The following is a 22,283-nucleotide window of genomic DNA, read 5'->3' on the forward strand; positions in this document are numbered from 1 at the left end:
GCCCGACATGCAAAGAGGAGGTCCCCCTCCACATAATCGGAGACCCACACTCCTCCCAGAGATCTCTGTCCATTCTCTCTTCCAAATATATTTTTAAACAGCATTCATGTGTTATTTTCTTCCTTAACACCCCCTGATTTTTTTATTAAGTTTTTAATTTTAATTCCAGTGTAGTTGACATAAACGTTATATTAGTTTCAGGTGTACGACATAATGATTCAACAATTCTATACATAACACCCTTTGATTTTTATCTAAACCTGGGGCTAAGTTCCCTTAGAACCGGAGAAATTCAAATCCTGTGTCATACCAACACAAAGAATGGATTACTGGTTAATCATGTTACAGAACGCTCCTTGATCTTAAAATCATATATGGAGAACGCAGTCTGACTCAGGATAAAACCCAATCTGCATTTTGAGAAGTCACATTATAACAGTATGCTTTCATGACAACCCAGTGCCAAATGGCAACAATACAACAGAGTAATGAAGAGGGAAAAGGGACAAAAACCCTCTTTACCAAACCACTTTGAAGTCACAGTGAGGAAACCATGAGAAAAATATCAGACCCTGTGTATGACAAAGAAAATGTCCTACACCTTCGATTGGCATGGCTTTGTTCACCAGTACGAGGTCTTCCTGCTAAAAACGAGAGACTGAACCATCAGAGACAATACTTAGTGAGTACGTTTGGCTGCTGTGAAGTTAGATGGTTTGTTCATCAGCGCTCTCCTCTTCTAGAATCTTCCGCAGAATTTATAAATAACATATACACCATTTAAGTAAATACCACTGCAACTCTAGTCAAGCTACCCTGCACTAATGACTTCGATCATAAAATTCCACCACTCATTACTTATTTTAGTTGTATAGATAATACATTTGTTTATAGAGTAATCCAAGGGATTTTAATATTTAATTAATGCTTGCAGCATTGCTTTCCTAAAGACATTCACCTGTGGTAGAGGTCATTCAAGGACATGTCCTAAAAACAGAGCTGTATTTCACTTTTTTTAAAAAATGCAGATTCCTTAACATAATAAAAATTTTATTATGAAAAAAAAATGCAGATTCCCAAGTCTAGAGACTTTTCACTTTTTTGCTCAAAAAGTGGGCAAAAGCCCATATTCATAACCTCCGTGTGCGTGTATGCACATTAGTTCCTGCTAATGATCCCCAGTGTCTCTAAAGAAATGAACACCTGTGGCTTAGCTCTGGGACGCATAAGCTAAACAATCACAAAGGCACTGAAATGTGTAAATAACACTCACATGGCCCAAGCTTACTTCACTTGTTCTCACACTGATACCCGAGACGATACTTTATCCTCTAACAGACTTATTCTCCATTTTAAGAAATGATGAACATGAAGGCAGGCAGTTTTAAACTGTAAATAATCATGTAACCATATTCAAATTTTCTTCTTTTCACAAAGAAAAAAGCAACAATCTAACCTATGGAAAGTGTGTTTCTGAAATAATCATTTATGATGAAAGTATGCTTTATACTGTTATTTTTGTAGAGGGGTGTTTTTCCTTTATTTTTTTAATTTTATAGATGAAAGTACATCATTTGAAAAGTGAAGTTTACTATTCTAGGCACTCAATTAAAATTCTTATCCTACATTTGAAAATTAAGCACCACTTCCTTCATTGCAGCAGGACTTGGAAAATCTGGTACTTCTGACAGCACAATAATTAACACGTTCACACCAACTGCCAGTCCCCTCTCCTCCACACAAAGTAATTGGACATACAGGGAAAACACACCTAACACATGAATTCTACCTCTTCTCACGGCAAAGCAGGTCATGCTTTTTGAGGAGAACAACTCAGAAAACTAGACGCAGCCTGCTTAAATCCGCTTTACAATATTAAATACCTAAAAAGATGTTAAGGAATTCCCAAGGAACAAGAGAGTGGCAAAACTTCAGAAGACTGGCGTTTGCTATTGGCAATACCGGGACTGGGAAACACGGGCACTCTCGTATACTATTGGGAGAAAAGCAAAATAGTAAACCCTGGGCATTTTTTTTTAATGTTTTTTTTTATTATATTATGTTAGTCACCATACAGTACATCCCTAGTTTTGATGTAAAGTTCGATGATTCATTAGTTGCGTGTAACACCCAGCGCACCATGCAATACGTGCCCTCCTTACTACCCATCACCAGTCTATCCCATTCCCCCATCCCCCTCCCCTCTGAAGCCCTCAGTTTGTTTCTCAGAGTCCATAGTCTCTCCTCCTTCATTCCCCCTTCTGATTACCCCCCTTTCTTTATATCTTTCTTCCCCTACCGATCTTCCTAGTTCTTATGTTCCATAGATGAAAGAAATCATATAATTGTCTTTCTCTGCTTGACTTATTTCACTTAGCATTATCTCCTCCAGTCCCGTCCATGTTGCAGCAAATGTTGAGAACTTGTTCTTTCTGAGAGCTGAGTAATATTCCATTGTATATATGGACCACAACTTCTTAATCCAGTCATCTGTTGAAGGGCACCTCGGCTTCTTCCACGATTTAGCTATTGTGGACAATGCTGCTATGAACACTGGGGTGCATATGGCCCTTCTCTTCACTATGTCTGTATCTTTGGGGTAAATACCCAGTAGTGCAATGGCTGGGTCATAGGGTAGCTCAATTTTTAACTTTTTAAGGGACCTCCACACTGTTTTCCAGAGTGGCTGTACCAACTTGCATTCCCACCAACAGTGTAGGAGGGATCCCCTTTCTCCACATCCTCTCCAGCAATTGTTGTTTCTTGCCTTGTCAATTTTTGCCATTCTAACTGGCGTAAGGTGGTATCTTAGTGTAACCATGGGCATTTATCCTTTGATCCCACAATCACCACTCTGGAAATGTGCCCTGAAGATACGCCTCCAACAATAGGATACTGCATATGCACGAGGTTATTTGTTTATAACTAAAAAAATATTCCATACTACCTTAATGTCCCCCAACACAGGAGATGGGTTGAATAACCTACGATCCATATACACACAGTGCAATACTATACTGCTCCAATGGAGAAACAGGAAGAGTTCAGTGAACTGAAATGGAGTAATTTCCAACATCCATTATGAAATGAAAAAGTAAAGTGCAAAAGAATATAGCATGTTACCTTTTATATAAGAAGCAGAAATAAGACATCTGGTCTCTTCACAAAAAAGAAACACTGAAGGAGAAACCAGAAAACAATGAAGCCAGCTACCTGTAAGAGTGGGGAAGGTGTGCTGGAGCCGTGATGCGGTGGAAGGGATATATACCCAAGGGAAGGAAGTGACACTGCTCTGAATACATCTTTTTCTATTGCTTTGGCTTTTGGAAGCGTGTTAATCTTATCGTATTCAAAAAATAAAATCAGAAAGGATAGGAAGGGGAAAGAAAACCTACAACTGAAAGCAAACTGAAAACAATCAACTGCATTTCAGATGAGCATGATAACCGCACTACAAGGGGAGGAAGGGAACTAATCCAAGTACCTTATGAACACAGCATTGAGTATACAGCCCCCGTCTTGCTTGGGTGACATCTGGGAGGCAGAGGAGAGGGAGGAATTCCCTCCCTGATTCCCTGATTTTGTTAGGTTTGTTTTTGTACTGGTGAGAGTAAAGCAATTCTGCAACAATTTCAGATGCATTATACAATTAAGCAAATGAGAGAATGTGATGTTGTTGGAAGCCAGAATTTTTACAAAGGAAGAAAGGACACACAAATATGAAATGGGGGAAGGCAAGAAAGAACCATGTGGACAAGGACTGGATTTGAAGGTATTAATGTGAATTTATGATTTCAAAATACATATATGTGTGTGTGTGTGTACATACAAGTATATGCAAGCACGCATATAAGTGTGTCGTCTACATTTCGTAGAGGCTAAGACATCCTAGGAAGAAGGAGGACACTTAGGGCCCTAACTAACTAATGTCACCTCCCATGAAAAGGAGCCAGGGCTCCTCAGAGAATTGACTGGGAAATGACTGGGCCAGGGTAGGGAAGCTGGAAGCTAGAAGCTGAAGCAAGAAGATCTTGTTGTGCCAAAAACTTAAAAAAAGAAAAAATATCACTCAAAAAATGATGGGATATGGCACAAGGACACAGGAGTCAACTTGAAAGGCTTTACACTGGCCAAGGCTCGTATACTTTGAGCACCTACTAGTAATGAAGCCATTGCTAAAAACTGGAATCTGCAGTACACAGAATGACGGCAGACAGAAAGATCCTTATCCCTGAAACCTGATAATTCCTTATTTTACACACCAAAAGTGATTTTGTAGATGTGATTGTGTCAAGGATCTTGAGATGAGGTGTTCATCCTGGATTAGACAGGTTAGCCGAATGTAATAACAAGACCCCCTTAGAAGAGGGAGAAAGGAGGGTCAGAGTCAGAGAAAGAGATGTGTCAACAAAAGCAGAGGTCAGTGGGGCACCTGGGTGGCTCAGTGGGTTAAGTGTCTGACTCTTGGTTTTGGCTCAGGTCATGATCTCAGGGTTGTGAGATCAAGCCCTGCGTCAGGCTCCGCACTAGGCATAGAGCCTGCTAAAGATTCTCTCTGGGGGGAGAAAAAAAAAAGCAGAAGTCAGAGAGAGAGAGAGAGAGAGATTTGAAGATGCTACATGGCCATCCTTGAAGACGGAAGAAGGGGCCATAAGCCAAGGAATACAGGCAGCCCCTGGAAGCTGGACAAGGCAAGAAAAAAGAATTTTTCCCTTACTGCTTCCAAAAGGAACACAGGTATGCTGACACCTTGATTTTAACCCCACAGACCCATTTTGTACTTCTGAACTCCAAAACCCTAACATAATAAATTTGTGTTGTGTTAAGCCACTACAGTTTTGATAATTTGTTACAGAAGTCACAGGAACTTAATACAGAATATAAGTCCATACCAGTGACTGATTAATAGATATGCTAATTCATACCAGTTACTTCGCAAAAAAAGAAAAAAGGCTTATACTTACCAAGATCTAAACACTTTTTAACTTAATTTATGAAAAATATTTTTATATTTATGTAACTTTTTAATTCAATATAACATACATACATATATAAAGGTATACTAATCCTAGCCATATGTCTCAGTTAACTTTCACAAGATGAATAGACTCATGTAACTAGCACCTGGATCAAAAAAACACTTTACCAGCCCCCTCCAGTCACCACCTGCCCCAGGAATAACCACTACCCTAACTTGCAATACACAAACCTGTTTTTAAATTTAATGCAACTTTCTTATGATATTTTGTATTTGCCATCTTTGTCTCAGTATTAACGTTGTGAGATTTATCCACGTTCTTAAGTATAACTATAAATCATCCATTTTCTTTGCTACACAGTATTCCATCATAGGACTAAACCATAATTTGTTTATCCATCAGATTGTTGATGACGGACATTTGGATAGCTCCCTGTTTGGAGCTATGAGCTTCCTTCCATATGTATTTTAGTGAACATTTGTTCACATTTCTATTGAATGTATATTTAGAGGTCAAATTGCTGACTCATGGTATATACTATGTTCAGCTTCAATAGCTACTACCTGTTTTCCAAAGTATCTGTGCCAACTTACATTCCCACTAGAAGTTTTTGAAAGTTCCTTGCTCTACATCCTCACCAACTCTTAATTCAAAAATCTGGTTTAATTAAAGACAGATTATTCAATATTTATTAGCCTCCAGGCTATAGCTTAAAAATTTACAAAAAGGCAGGATTTCATTTTTTAAAAAAAGGATTATGACTTGGTTTTTTTAGCTAAAGAAACTGAAATATATTTTTTATTATGTTTAGTTAGCCAACATATAGTACTTCATTAGTATTTGATGTAGTGTTCAACAAAACTGAAATACATGTTAGGCAACTTACGTATATTATTGCCAGAATTTTCTAATAAAGAATCACCTTTATTTTTCCCTTTGCTATTGGTAATATTTTTTTGAAATCACCATGAATGGGAACAAATTCTCTGTACAATCCCAATCGTTGTGTATTTCTGACTGCCCTGTAGACCACACTGTTGATTTCCAACTCTGAGGAACTAAGTGGTCTAAACTCTGGAAAGAATCTGAGTTAAGCAATTGTGCTCATCGAGAACTAAATGCATGTAATCACTTCCATAGAACAAAGTATTGATCAGCAGCCTTGAACACAGTTTGTGCTAACATCTCAAACAATGTTATGCTCCTTGGAGTGCTGGATCTTCAATTTCATGTATTCCAGTCATGCTCAAGAAGAGATAATTAGAAGTTTTCCCATGGGTTATAGCATTAAAAACTATTTTTTTATGAAGCCCGTAGGTTGCAATGGTACCTTTCCTACCATAATACGGGCTGTAGTTATTACGATGGCATTTCATGTTTTATAAATAAACTAATTAAATGCCTACATACATATAAGTACAGATACTTATAAATACTGGATCTTAACAAATTCTCCATGGGGTTACTGTTCACTAGGACAAAGAATCAATAAGCAACACTGGAGCAGGTAAGAGCTCAATGAAAGACTGAGAAATCATTGCTGAGAAAGTGACCATCACAGAGTTTCTGGTAATAGTGGGTATGATTATTTAGATTAACTCTCTCACTGAAAACAGTCCAAGATGCCAGACAAAATATAAAAGAACACAATCTTAAAAGTATTTGAGATCTGCAAAAGACTGGGGAAACTTTCAGAGCAATTTCTTCAATGAAAGCCTTAACTAGAGAGTGGAGTAGACCATGTGAGCACATATCTGATTGTGCCACGGAGGTGCCTACCAGTAATAACACAAGTGCACGCTCCAGGGGGGGCCACCAGGGCCAGGGAGAAAGGTGTGAGTCCAGGACTTCCCAGCATACGCAGTTTTGTGTCATCTCCTACCCTGAGCTGGGCACTGAGGAGGGGGAATTACACTTTCAGAGTAATGGAGAAATCAGATCTAGTCACCAGCCCCTCCATACACATTCACACTCCTGGGAACTGCTGAGGAGACTGCCCTGGGAAGTTATGATCTCAGACCTATCGTCTGTATTTTACTTAAAGGTCTGTATTTTCTTTAAAGAAAAGACAGCTTCTTTTTAAGTCCAGCTTTCAATAAGTTAACATGCATACTGTAAATTTTAGGGTAAGTGGTAGAAGAACAGGGAGTACCTACATACTAACCTTCTACAGAGAAAACAGTAATGCAAAGGGAAAAAAAGTAAGTCATTAGGAAGAAAGATAAATTAGAGGTGAGAAAAGAGAAAATATGAATGACAAAGTCTGAAAGAAGATGGTACAGTGAAGCCCAATATACTAACAATTACAGTAACTGTAAATGGAGTACATGCTCCAGTGAAAAGTTAAATATTGATCAAATTAGACTTTTTAAAAATACTATACAATATTCACATGACACAGATCTAAAATATAAGGATAGAGAGCTGTTGGAAGGGGAAAAAATGAAAGAGCTAGATCAGCAAATATGAAGTAAAATAAAGTATGTGTGATTATATTAAATGAGACAAAACAGGCCTTAAGGCAAAAAGCATTACTAGAAATAAAGGTCACTTCACAATGAAACAAAGGTCAATTTCATCAAATGACACAGAGTTTTAAATTTTCATGCACCTAATAACATGGCCTCAAAACACAAAATAAAAACAGAATTACACAAGGAGAAATAAATAAATAAATAGCCTTAAAGGAGACTTACACACACCCTCTCTCAGTAAGTTATAGAAAAATGACACAGAAGTCAAATCAAAATCACAGAAATACCCGGACAAGCATTTCATAAACGAATATTCTCAAATAGCCAACAAACATTTGAAAAATAATTCAGCCTCATTAGTAGTCTTGATCCTACCATTTAAAACTATGGTGAAATATCACTAAGTATTCATTCATTAAAAAGCCTGAAACAACAGGAGTTGAGAAGGATGTAGGGATCAGGTACTGCACTGCTGGTGTGAATATAAACTAGCACCGCCTCTTTGGAAAACACTATGGCATCTTCTAGACAAAATGAGTTTGTAAATATTCTATAACCACTAGTTCCATTCCTAAGCATGTATCCTAGAAATACTGCATGCTTATGTGGTGCAAAATACAAAAACAAGAGTCTCCACAGCAGGTTTTTGTAAATGCCAAAAACCAGAAAGAACTTAATGCCTATCAAGAAAAAAATAAGTAGGGGCGCGTGGGTGGCTCAGTAGTTAAGCGTCTGCCTTCGGCTCAGGGCGTGATCCCGGAGTCCTGGGATCGAGGCCCGCATTGGGCTCTCTGCTCTGCTGGGAGCCTGCTTCTTTCTCTCCCACTCCTCCTGCTGTGTTCCCTCTCTCGTTGGCTGTCTCTCTGTGTCAAATAAATACATAAAATCTATTTTAAAAAAGAAAAAAATAAGTAAACTGTGATATCTGCATATACTCAGATTTCAACATTGGGATATAACACACTGATGAAAAATTAAACCATAAATATACTTAACAACACAGATATCCTACAAACGGAGCGAAAAAAGTGAGTCACAGATGAACACATAGAGTATTGATCCAAAGTGCAAAAGCAGGCAAAACCCTCTCTTGTTTAGGACTGCACACACAGGCCTACAGAGGAATACATGGGAGTGATGACTAGGAATGTCAGAATGGCGGCCCCTCTCCCGGGAGGAAAGGAATCATGATTGACGGGAATTCAGGGCTGTGGTCATGGTTTTTTAACTGAGTGGCAATTTCTTGAGCACTAGCTTTGCAACTATTTGTTACACTACACACATTTTAAGACACTTTTAAAGAGGAGGAGGAGGAAGAGGAGAAGAAAACAACCATAAATTGGGTAGAAATTTTCTACCCTCAGAAAATTATTATTCCCTCTCTCTTGAAACATGTCCTCAGAGTCCCCACTGCCATGTAAGAAGTCAGGCCACCCTGAAGTCACTCTGCTGGAGAGACCACATAGAGAATGGAGAGAGGTGCCTGAAGAGTCCCAGCTGGAGGCAGACATGTGAGTGAATGAGCCTTCAGATGATTCCAGTCCCAGGAACCGCTGACCACAAGCACTTGAAAGACCCCAAGTTAGAACTGCCTTATTGAGTTCATCAACCCCTAGAACCATTAGAGAAAACAGGAAAATGATAACTAGAGTACTCGTCTTACCTGCCTTCTTTTCTTGAGGCTTTCTGCAGCTGAGAATGAAATCACAGAGCCTCTCCTCCCTCCTCAAAAGTCAGCGCGTGACTCACCTAAGGAGCCTCTGAGGCAGAGGTTCTGAAATGTGTGCAATTTCGCTGCCCAGAAGACATCTGGCAATTTGTAAAGACCTTTCCGTTGGTCTCTGAAGGGGAAAGGAATGGGTGCTACCCACATCTAGTGGGTAGAGGCCAGGGACATTGCTAAACATCCTACAATGCCCAGGACAGTCACCACAAGGAACGGTCCATCCCCACATGCCCATAGTGCCAAGACTGAGAAACTCTGCTCTAAGAGTTTATGCAATTGGGTACAACAAATAACCAGGAAAGAAACAAGAAGAACCAAGCTGGGGGTAAGGTGTGGACCAGAAGGAAAACCCAATAACGAGCATAGGAAATCCCAAAGAAGTCAACAAGGAGGGAAGACACTTCTATGTTCATCTTGTCAGGGGGGCAGATTTTCTGAATGGTTATTTCATGTGAGGAACATATATGAACCAGATATATGTAAATTAGTCTCTTTACATACAGAACTACCAAGAGAAAAAAAAAAGAAATCTTTCTCACAAGCTACCGGAACTGACCGTAGAGCAATAGTCTTTCAACAAAATAGGATATTGTATTATTGCTTCAAAAGCCGACAACGTGATCTTGATAAATTCTTCTGATGCCATCAGTCCTAGGAATACAGTTAATTATTACAGGTGCTTATTTCCATGTGCAAAATCACTGTATCAAAGTACCTCAAACAAAGATGTAAAATGTCCCATAGTCTACTCACCTATCGCTCCATCTATGTTAGTTTCTCCTGAGTCTACAGATTTAATATGACTCTGTAAAAAATAAAAATTCATAAGTGAGGATTTCAAAATAACTCTGAAAGAAAATTTAATGTTTTCCCCAAAACTGCACCTATCATTCTTACTGAAATAATTCCTGGAAGGCATTAAATACCATATACAATTTATAAACACGATAATCATAGTCTTAAAATATGATATGAAGTTATATATATATATATATATATATATATATATATATATATATAATAAACCATAGTCATTTTTAAACACGCAGATCACTATCCATAAGATTTAATGTTGGAATAAACTCAATAGCAATAAAAGCACAGAAAGGTCAATCTATAAAAGTGAGGACGATCCAGTTGATACATAACCATTTCCAATATGCTACACTTATTCACTCACTACCTTGGAAGTGGGTATGGATGCACCGAATCAGGCGAAACAATCCTCTCGAAGGAAGATCAAGTCTTATCTACCCTGAGTGCACATTGCATCGAGATGCAGCAGCTCAAGGACTGCCTTCAAAGTTCACCACTGGTGTTAGTCCCGCTTATATACATCCTACCCCAACCCTAACCCCTGCCCCGTGCCTCTGTGCAGGAAGACCCCCAACACTGTTCTAGAAGCAGGCCTGAGCAGCTCGGCTTTGAGCTCCCTGCATGTACTCCCAGTCCCCAGCTGAATGCACCGCACAGAAGAGGTACTCTGTGAACACGATCTGAATGAAACAGTAATAATAAGCAGTGTGGCCGTGATAGTGACGTGCGGAAGCACTACAACTGGGTTCTGGCCCCTGGCTCACAAAAGAATACATATCTAATATTTTATATGTAATAACAAATAACAAGTAAAGTATAAGATTACCCTGGTATAAAAAAACAAATAAGCAATTAGTCTGGAGGGAAAATGAGTTTACTCTGGTCCAATGGTTCTTCCTAAAATACTTGTAAATATAAACAACTATATATAACATACATAAAAGAACATATGCGTAGGTTTCTGGGCTATAAAAAATAAAGAAAATCCTTAAACCCATATTAGTTAAGAACTAAGACAGCCCAGGGGCACCTGGGTCGCTCAGTCAGTTGAGCATCTGACTCGATCTCAGCTCAGGTCTTGATCTCAGGGTTGTGAGTTCAAGCCTTGTGCTGGGCTCCATGCATAGCATGGAGCCTACTTTAAGAAAAAGAAAAAAAGAACTTAGACATTCCCAATTCTTTGCATGAGCTTCCTCTACCCCATGTCATGTATTTGCAGATAACCACTGTCATGAATTTATCATTTTCTTGGCATTTTTAATAGTTTTACTAGATAGACATGTGTCCCTAAACAGTATACTATTTGGGTACTTTTGAACTTCACTGAAATGGTATCAAACTGTACATAGTTTATAAAAATAGGACAGTATACAGCCATTAAAATGTGGGGGGGAAGAAATTTTTATAAGTTATGGGAAAATGCTTAAGAGTCAAAATTAAGTAGAAAAAAACTGGGGCACCTGGGTGGCTCAGTCAGTTAAGTATCTGACTAGGTTTCGGCTCAGGTCATGATCTCAGGAGCCCCACATCCCTGCATTGGGCTCCCCGAGCTCAGCAGGGGGTCTACTTCCCCTCTCCCTTTGCCCCTGCCCCTGCTTGCTCTCTCACTCTAATAAATCTTTAAAAAGTTAAATAGAAAAAAGACAGAATACAAATCTATATACATACATATACTCACAGCATAATTTCAACCACATGTGTCAGTGTAAGGCATATATATATATATATGTTACACACATACAGTTTTCTACACAGAGATGCATATAAGTGAATTGAAAACACTCTAAACAACAGTATGTTAACAACAGGGTTGTTGCTGAGAATGGTGGAGTTATGGGTGATTTTTTCCTTCAAATCTCCCTATAATTTTCTGCGTTTTCTTGAATAAGCATATATTTTATAAGTTAAATAAATATTTAAGACAAAATCTCAAAGACATATGCTCTTTGAAAGCTGAACATATGAGACACTTATATATTGTTTTTTCAGTCTATGACTACAAAACAAAAAGACTAAAAAAGAAATAACATAGTAGGGGTGCCTGGGTGGCACAGCGGTTAAGCGTCTGCCTTCAGCTCAGGGCGTGATCCCGGCGTTATGGGATTGAGCCCCACATCAGGCTCCTCTGCTAGAAGCCTGCTTCTTCCTCTCCCACTCCCCCTGCTTGTGTTCCCTCTCTCGCTGGCTGTCTCTATCTCTGTCGAATAAATAAATAAAATCTTAAAAAAAAAAAAAAAAGAAATAACATAGTAAATATTAAGAAAAAGGCAACGTAAGCCTGTCATGATAATTTGGTTGAAATAATTTCACAAAATTCCAAAATGGGCACATCACTTTTGCCGAGTAAATATGGATTTGATGTTGAATAAAATATTCAGAAAAAGATGTCTTTTGACTTAAATAATTCTATTTAAAGGTCTATGGATTACTAAGAAAGAAGGCATAGCACAGTGTTTATACTATGATCTTTCCTGTGTATATATTTTTAAATATAGATAATACACAAACACAGAGGAGGACAAAAATTTCTGAGGAAGACTCACAGGAAACCACCAGCAGAGGTTTCCTTTAGGAAGACAGAATGCTGGCCTGGGAGGTGGGCTTTCACGTTTCATTTTCTGCCCTTCTGCAGAGCTGGAATTTTCTAGCCATATATGTATATTAATTTTTTTTCTTTTTTAATGTCAAGAAGGGTTATCTAGATAGTGAAATTATGGGCTTCTTTTAACTTTTTTTCTTCCTTATACTTCCTATTTAATTTAAAAAATCCCTCCGAGTGTTTCATTGATTTATCGATTTTAATGTCTTTTGATACATTTCTTCTAGTAAGCATGAAGGTGTAAAATTAGGAAAATCAGCTAGATGTGCTGAGAGAGGGCTCACTTGAGATGAGCAGTCAGGAATTTAAAGTGAGACCAGTTGCAAAAAAATAAAGAAAAAGAAAAAACGAAAGTGAGACCAGTTATTTCATTGAGTTTTTCTCTAGCCGTATTTAGCCACTCAAAGCAGGAGGTGGAGAATTACACTGAACCAGAATTAGGGTTTGCCAGAGCAGGACACTGGAGGAAGAAAAAAAAGGGAGTAACAGGTTTGCATAAGGCAATAAAGGGGGCTTAGCAAGGGACTCGAAGCTGAGTGAAGAGAAAAGTGAAGTCGTCAGCCCTTGGGAGGACAGGATGGTAAGCGGAAAGTGCTAAGACCAATCCAAGTCTCAGAGGACTCGAAGGGCTGCTGGACATGGGGAGCAGAGGAAGTGAGGTGAAAATCAGGGGTGGTGGCCAGGCAGTGTGGCGCTGGAAATGTCATGGGTGCAGGCAGCTGAGAGAGGGAAGACAAGCTCCTGAGGGAAGAGGTGGTGGAGAGGCTGAGAGGCTGAGGAGTTGGAAGTCCATGGTGAAATCTGTTTTTCCAAGAATGCGGACAGACGCAGCACGGAGACACTGGCAGTGAGCAGTCCTGGGAGATTCTGAGGAATGAGGGGCAATGATCCAGGAATCTGTATGAGCACAGCACAGGGCGTAACACAGGCCATCTTCTGAGGGCATGAGCTTCAAAGCTGGGAGTCTTAGCAGAGGAACAGAAAGGACGGACACCTGCCCCACAGCCAGGCTCCCTGGATGGAGGAGTGTGGGCAGAAAATGGCGCCATCTACAGGGAAAAGCTGCGCCTCGCGGGCAGGCCAGCGCTCAGCCATATCACTCAGTACCACTTCAAAGAAGCTGGGAAGGAGCTCCTACAGCAAACTATGCATATGAATTCACTCATGGTTCATAGAAGGCGGGGGGGGGGGGGGTGTCATAGTAAGAACATCTGTGTGGCAGTGAACAAGTACATAGTATCATATTTTTTAAAATGTTAAGAGCGCCCTGCTCTGCTGTATCTACTACAACTGAAGTCAATACCTATCAACAAACCAACTCCCACTTAAAATAAAAATCTGCAGGGGTGCCTGGGTGGCACAGCGGTTAAGCGTTTGCCTTCGGCTCAGGGCGTGATCCCGGCGTTATGGGATCGAGCCCCACATCAGGCTCCTCCGCTATGAGCCTGCTTCTTCCTCTCCCACTCCCCCTGTTTGTGTTCCCTCTCTCACTGGCTGTCTCTATCTCTGTCGAATAAATAAATAAAATCTTTAAAAAATAATAATAATAAATAAATAAAAAATAAAAATCTGCAGAAGGCAGGAAGTGTGTCTCCTTTCAAATAAGTGTCTCAATGCCCAGGATAAGTAAAGATTGACTAATAATGGAGATTATAATTATACTTTTGTATAAAAACCTATCAGAATAATTTTATCATTTCTTATATTTGAAAGTTAGAATTGTGAAGTCTTTTTTGTAGAAAACTTTAGCCACCACACTGTCATTATTGCACTTTTAAAAACTAACGAGGCCAGGACTTAAGGAAAAAAACCACAACAAAATCCTCTTCCTCAGCTCATTAATCAAGAGCATTTTCAAAAGGACACAAGAAACACAGTGAACATTAGGTTAATACACAACACGAGTTCCCGAGCGCATTTCCTTAATGCCATTGCTTCCTATTTCCCAGCCCAATTCATTGGAGGTCCCACAGAACTATGGTATTCACCACAGGATTTCCCCATAACACTTGCCCAGCGGCTCACACTATCCCTAGATACTTTTTTTAAAAACTGGAGAGAGAGGTGGGTATGATGACACACTGCTTCTGTTAATCAGAAGGGAAAATAGCAATTACCAGCTATGTAGTCCTCTTTTGCCTGGACCCTTTGAAAGCTTAATCATGGTTTAAAGGTGCCCTGCTAAATAGTTTCCAAATATCCACCTCTTCAAAATATAAGATGACCAAAACTTCATTTTAGTTGGGAAAACTATGTTTACAAAATGTTAATTCTTATACTCATGTGTCCACATGTAAGAAGTATCCCGAATTTTTTCTACCAAAAAATAAAAATAAAATAAAAGAGGTCTACGGGTCAAATAGGCAAACCATGCCTGGTGCCAGCGTGAGAAGTGAGACCAACAGGAAGCACAATTCCACCGCTCCCTCCCGCCAGCTCCTTCAGGACCCTTCTCACGAGTGGCCACCACACCAGCCTGACTGCTGTTTCCATAGCAGTGGAAGGCAGGCCAGCAGCTCCTGGAGAGCTGCTTTCAAGGAAGCACAAGAGGTTCTGGACAGCAAATTGCCACTGGATACAACCACTAAAGATGAACCACACTAGAATATCTCAAATTAAGGCAAATCAAGCTACTCTACCAGATATATTTCGAAAAATACTAAAAATAACATTTATTTCCAGATAGAACAATAAGGCTTTCAAAACACAGTGCTAAATACACAAGAATGACCTGCCCCCTCAGGCCACCAGGACAGAGGGTGACCCGTGCTCTGGACACTTTCTACAGGACTGCTCTACTGAACACTGTGCAACCCCTTCTCTCCTCACAAAACAAAACCAACAAATAAAACCTCTCAAATAAGTTCAGGAAACCTTTGCCGAAGCAAAATTTAAAAGAATTATTTCAAAGCACAAAACTCAAGAGGCTTTCATATGCTAATCTAAGAAGCTGGAAGATGTTGGATGAGTTGACTTTGCCTGGTGGCATCAGTAGGGCACCGTAACCTCAATAACACCTTTGACATCTTCTGGATAAATTACGAATCAATTTGCAGAAGTAACAACCGACTCTCAACAGTTCATAATAAATGCACAAGAACTCTGTAGATAACTAAATCCAGGTCCTTCATTTTAGTCAATACCTCTTTCCCTTTACTAGTTTTTCATCAAAGCCATCAACACTAAGCATAAGAACGATGAACACACAGCTAAGGCCAAATAACAGATGTGATGAGAAAAATAATGAAAAAATTCTGGGACTGGCCATGATCCAAACTAGGAAAACAGCCTGAAGAAAGACAAAAGACCTTTTCCATTTTATTTGCCTAAACTCTACCTGAGTGACATTATCTAGGGAAAAAACTGCTAAAGATTTTCCAAAATCCTAATTACCTTTCAACCAGGCAAGTTATTTTCCATTCCCTAAAAGGGCCTATATTAAGAAGACCCTACAGACTACCTCCCAATCCACACAGAGTTCGTCCAATCTTGGGAGAAGATGAGGAGATCCCTCCTTGGTGTGGCTTCCTCCTTGTCCGGAGCATAGCATTACATGGAGCAGATGTGCTCTCCCTAAAATACACACACGTAATTCCTGAAAGTCCATAAAGACTTTTAGTTGGAGACACGTGCTGGTTCCTTGAAAACCTAGAGTGTACTCCGTTAACGTAGGCAGAGAAAAGTATTCCACAGGAGAAAAAAATAAGAGAACAAATAAGAACAATTATCTGCATCCCAAATAAATAAACACTGGGCCTAAAGATTCCAAGATAGCTACAAGGGCAAAATTACCATTTCCAGGCAATGACAGCTCGGTGCAGTGGGATCAGAGAATTATGGTCATGCCAAAATGATACCTATATACTACTTAAAAACAGATTAAAAGGCAAATTAAAGAAGGTAGTAAGTGAAATTCTAATAATTTGCAAATCCATGAATGTCCAACAACGAAAATTACATACTTTGCAGAATTTGGGATTCAAGGCACGTAGGATGATAAAGATTTGAAATTAGGTATAAAGGGACCCTAACTGCATTGCCTGAACACACTTCTTAAAAAATCAGTGATCTCCACTCAACATTTGTACTTCAAAACTTCATATTTTACTCTATGATAAACCTTCTAGAAAACTACACTCTCCCTGATTGAGGACAATCATTTGTCCTACACTCTCAATGATTGAGGACAATCATTTTTTTGTATTCCAAACTTAAAATAACGTGGAGATGTTTACTTCATTTTAACTAGAAATCTCTATGGCGTTTTGAAAATCTCTGTTGAGCATTATTAATATCAAAGTAAGACTGGAGATGCCGTGAGACAAATGTCTCAGCCTCCTCTTTGTGTAGCTCCCCATTTTATCAATGATATATACTATAACTACTCCAGGAGAGGAAAAAAGATAACATAATTCATGAGCCACAATATAAACAAAAAGACTGTTTTTTGTGAGCAAAAATGAAGTGAAAGATAGGACAATGATTTGCTTTTCATTGCTACCCATCTCATCAAAATTACAGAAAAAGTTAAACTGAGCTTAACTTAGAGAAATGCCATCATAAAAAGAGACACTGCATGTAACCGGACAACATAAGCCAAAGTAAATAATGATGATAATATATTCCTAGCATTCCATTCTCACCAGGTTGATTATTTTAAATTTTTTCACGATGTTTAATACCAAAATCTATGAAAGTCTTTTCTATGGACTTATTTACCCTACTTGGGCGGTATCTGAACAAAATACATTATCAGGAGAGAATGTATTTTTTTCCAAATGTCAAATTTTATTACAGTCAACAGATAAAAATATAAAAAGGTCACGTCCCTAGAGACAAATAAATACCACAAGGATTTTAAAATTACTTCATTCTGAAACCAAATTCCACACACAGTAGAGACAGCCACATTTTTATTAGGAACGTGAAAAATTCAGCGTTACTCACAAGAAGAGTTCCATAACTGAAAAGGAATTCTTCCGTTACAACTTGAGGTCGAAATACCTGTGTGATGAGAGTTTCCATAGATTAAATCCTGAAAGCCACATACATGAAAACAAAATGAAAATGTTTTGTCTGAGTTGATATCTCTAAGATTCAGTTTACCAGAACGGGAGTCACCTTTATATTATTTTTTTGCTAATAAGATAGTACCTGGGAAGTTACGAGGTGAAGCACTATAGGCATCAGGGGTAGACACATCTTCAGCTGCTTCGCTTGGATTGTTGATGGGTGTTTACGACCGGAAACATTGGCCAAGGCGTTAAGAATGTCACCTGCAAAGCACATCCCAGAGCACACACAAAGGTTACAGATCACAAACACTTGGGGACCACTAGTCACTGCTTGAACACTCGTGGGGCTGCTGCAGTAATTACTCTCCAAATAAAAGAAGTGGGTAGGGGCTGTGTTATTTTATTCACAAATATTGAGATTATAATAGAAAGCTGTGGCCTCTGGGGACAGAATGGATATAAGCTTGATCTTTCATCTAGCAATTTTAAATAGTTTATAGTAGTGGTTTTCGATATGATTGTTCTTCCTTTTTTTTTTTTTTGTCTTTTCCAAATTTTAACCACAAGCACTTTTCACTTCTGTAAACAGGAAAAACTTAAGTAAAAAATTAATAGTGAGGGGGGGTGCCTGGGTGGCACAGCGGTTGGGCGTCTGCCTTCGGCTCAGGGCGTGATCCCGGCGTTATGGGATCGAGCCCCACATCAGGCTCTTCCGCTATAAGCCTGCTTCTTCCTCTCCTACTCCCCCTGCTTGTGTTCGCTCTCTCGCTGGCTGTCTCTCTCTCTGTCAAATAAATAAATAAAATCTTTAAAAAAAAAAAATTAATAGTGAGGGGTGCCTGGGTGGCTCAGTCAGTTAAGCAATCCAACTCTCCATCTCAGTTCAGATCTTGATCTCAGGGTCATGAGTTCAAGCCCCATGTTAGGCTCCACGCCCACCCTACTTAAAAAATACATAAGTGAACAGATTACAGACTGCAATTTTTAAATAATTGGATGGAAGGAAAAAAAAAGATCAATTCCTAAAACTTCCCATCAGATGATAAGTCCAATCATAAATAAAACTTGTGCTGTGGACATCTGAATCTTAGCATCACATCCTAAAACAGGATGAGTGTGGCACTAAGAAACTCAACTACCAATTGACCAGACTATAGCCTTCAAGCTGAAATTTTATAAAAGGTTACAATCCCAAAAAAAAAAAAAAGATTGAAATGTTCTATTTTCAGTCATTAACAGGCAAAAAAAAAAAAAAATCTCTCAAAGTATTAGTAAGGAGCAAAAAGACAAAAAGATACTGTCAATCAGTCATGAAGACATTTTCATTATTCTGATTTAATACTCTAAATTTCTGAGTCTAAGCATATTTCACCATAAGAGATTAGATCAAATTTAACATTTTAAACATTTCTGGTTTATAGCTACATCTGCTGGAAAAGTATGGAATGGGATTTAAACAAAATGTACACATTCCTTAGATTATTTTAATGTCTCCAAATAACAATGAAATAAGAGATTAGCTGGAATAGACATCTTTTGCAAATCATTATTAGATATTTTTAATTTTTTTCAAACTCAAGAGAGTTCTAAACTTTGAACTTTAATATCAAAATTCTTTAATATTTAAGCGCTGATGCCTATGCCTTGTTCAATTCTTTAAACAGTAAATAAATGAGTGGCTATAACCTGAAGGAAAATTTTTTTCTTCAGAATTAGGCAGAGAGAAATCTTGAGTCACCCAAAATAAAAAGCATAAGTTCAATTTTAAGCTCTTAAGATGCTTTCCTTGTGTTTATTTTCCATAGAAATAGAGTTCTATGCCAGTTCACCGCATATAACACCTCAGTGTAACCTGTAGCCTGCTCATTGCCTCAGTCACGCCACTGATGCAAAATAACTGTAAAAACAGATAAAGCAAATCTTGAATTGAAATCTGGGAACTACACGATCAAGAAGAGGTGTCACTGCGCTTGCCTGTGATAAGGGAGAGGCAAGAGTAAAAAAGAGGCGAAGCCTGAAAGCCCACGCGCAGAAAGGGCCTCAGCAAGGGGCCTGCGCACGAGCCTCCGATTTACCCAGGATCCGTGGCAGTTCCTGCACGATGTGACGGATGAGAAGGTCCAGGCATTTGGACAGGTATTCATTGCTGCTTTGCTGCTCCTTGCCTGGAGTGGTCTTTCTGCTGTCTCTCTCGATGTACATCACCAGTCTACATACGGGAAAGTACAAAAGATTACCTCTCATGATAAAACAGTTGATAGCATCTGTCTGAAAATGCCACCAAGGCAAGTGTTTCCAGGGGGCACAGGCCCAATCATGCCGACATTTGGATTTGTAGCAATTTGTCAGGCACACTCTATTTTTGCCTTAGAAAAATCTACACGTTTATGCGGTAAGAAAATAAGGCAACTTTGAACATATCTGCCAACGTATTACAAAATAATGCCCTGATTTCACTTAGCCTTGGCCCGTGAAAAGAAACCGCATTCTTCAGATGACAGATGAAAAGCAGAAAAAGGCATCTGGGCAGAAGAGTGCTCTTGGAGTTTCAAAGGTTCAAAGAAGAACCACAAGTTGTCTGCACTTCTGCTGGTCATCAGTACTAAACTTGCTTGGAACCTCAGGCAAGTCACATGAATTCCGACTCCCTCAGTAAATTGTGTACATAAATTCAAAGAAATCGTTTCATTTCCACACCGGGCGATACGGATAGCAGACACTCTATCGAAACATCTGGATTTCACATGTCCCTTTGTCCCCTAGTTTTATGATCTCTGCCCTTTAACAAACATATGACTTCTTCAACCCACTGGCATTCAGTATATCAATCTCTGACCAACTGTGCCCAGCCCCAAGGAACATACTGGACCATCACTCCAGATACCGAGGGTGTGGTTGAGAACATTCAGGCTCATGTTTCGTCCCTTTTGCTGAACCCACCAGGCACCTTCCCAAATGCCCATTTCTCTTGATTCTTGAAAGGGCAGTGAGTTCACTGATGTCACATGAAAGCCCCTTTACATCTCCTGTGTCATCATCCCTCATCATTCTTCTTCTCAACTCCCTTGTCCTCACTCATATCACCCAACGTCTACTTCCAAGAGAAAACTTCCAATCAACTCCTACCGTCAAGTGGAAAGAGGTGGTTTTGTACATAACACAGATATGCATAAAGTATACTGAAATCATAACACTTAGCAGTCACGTGGCTCTCTTCATAGATCTGGTCATGCTTTTTGTCGCTGTTGCTTACTATTACCTGGAGCTCTACATGAACACACACGGGCGACACCGAATCAAAAGTTTGTTTCGATCAACCAGTTAGTATCCTCTGATTACAGCGCTGGCCACACTCTTAACAAAATACATGGCATTCGTCAAAATGCAAGGAAAATACCCATGAATCGGCAGAAATGTATTGATACTACTTGAGGAATTCATAGCACCAAACTTCTTGATGGTGAGTAAACCACAGAAATGAGACCCTGAGACTTCACGATAAGTGGAATCTAAGAGCTTCAGCAGATGTGAGACAATGCATGGGGGCAGGCTGCTCAGCCAGTCAGCCTGGAGCTCCCAGAACATGCAGCACCACACACCATCGTTATGACTGGGAGCTTCTGAGACAAAGAGTAGCGACTTCAAGAACCTCTTGATTAGGTGGCCCTGTTCCTTCAGCCCAATCCAAGGAGTGGGACCTGAAAATACCAAGGCCAGGGAAACTCATCTTCCCTTACTGTTCCCTAAGCAGGGTTGCCTGACATCTCCCTGCTCAGCCTCACCATCTGCCCAACAGCTTTTCTGAAGTGAGAGAATATGGCATCTCCTCCAAGATGAGTATTTCAAACACACCCTCTAACCATAATCTGCTCTTGATCCTACTTGCACGTTCTTCCACTGTGACCGATCTTCAACTTCGGGGAAACTTCTAATTGAATCCATGACATTTTCTCCAATCCATCAGCCTTCTCTCTTCTTCACTTACTTCCTGCTTCGATTATATCCCATCGTCTACCATTTCAATACCTTCTTGTCCCCTGTCTTTTCTTTGCACCCATCTAGCCAAACGAACTCTGGATGTGTACAATGGTCTGCTTTCTGGATGCCTGCAGAGCAGGCTGCTGAAGCCAAACTCCACCATAAACGTGTGGCACCGCTACTGAATGGCCCAGAGAAACACCAGCAATCTGACTATATTTCATTGGTCAATGTATGCCCAGTCTATTTTCAAATTCTTCTTCTCTTCAAACCCCCAAGAGTCCACCCTGTCATGAGACTCTCAGTGAGTGATTTTGCCTCCTACTGTACAGAGAAAATAGAAAGCATCATGAAGGAACTCTCCCTCCTAATTCTTAACATGCACACCTACTGTGCACCCCATCCTACCCCCCTTTCCTCCCATCCCAACAGTGGACCTATCTCTCCTTCACTCTGCTTTAGATCTCAATCTCGCCCCCCTTCTCAGAACCTTAAAACTGCCAATTACTCATTTTCCCTTTTATATATTTACTTTCTCCCAGTTAACAAAATAATTTTCATGTTCTTGTAGCAACTTCCTCATTGCCTCTCTCGGCCCCTTCTCATCAAACCTCTTAAAAGAGAAATCTATACCTAGCACCCCCACAGTTCCTCCTACATGTTCCTCAACCCACCCCAGTCTGATTCAAGCTCATC

General features: G+C 39.6%; 1 protein-coding gene across 5 annotated transcripts in view; it reads right to left on the reverse strand.

Annotated features, from left to right (window-relative positions):
• Positions 1-22,283, reverse strand: part of ULK4 (unc-51 like kinase 4) — a 592,979-nt gene that overhangs the window by 387,251 nt on the left and 183,445 nt on the right. For all 5 annotated transcript variants that reach the window (XM_087870115.1, XM_045798163.2, XM_045798161.2 and 2 more), the window contains 5 exons: positions 19,685-19,818; positions 17,749-17,870; positions 17,542-17,598; positions 9,933-9,984; positions 9,736-9,830 (listed from right to left, as the gene is read on the reverse strand). In XM_087870115.1, coding sequence (XP_087726241.1) covers positions 9,736-9,830; positions 9,933-9,984; positions 17,542-17,598; positions 17,749-17,870; positions 19,685-19,818 — 460 coding nt within the window. The remainder of the gene's footprint in view (positions 1-9,735; positions 9,831-9,932; positions 9,985-17,541; positions 17,599-17,748; positions 17,871-19,684; positions 19,819-22,283) is intronic.

The sequence above is a fragment of the Ursus americanus genome, chromosome 20 (genome assembly GCF_024610735.1).
Source record: "Ursus americanus isolate L20-20 chromosome 20, mUrsAme1.1.p, whole genome shotgun sequence".
Taxonomy (NCBI): domain Eukaryota; kingdom Metazoa; phylum Chordata; class Mammalia; order Carnivora; family Ursidae; genus Ursus; species Ursus americanus.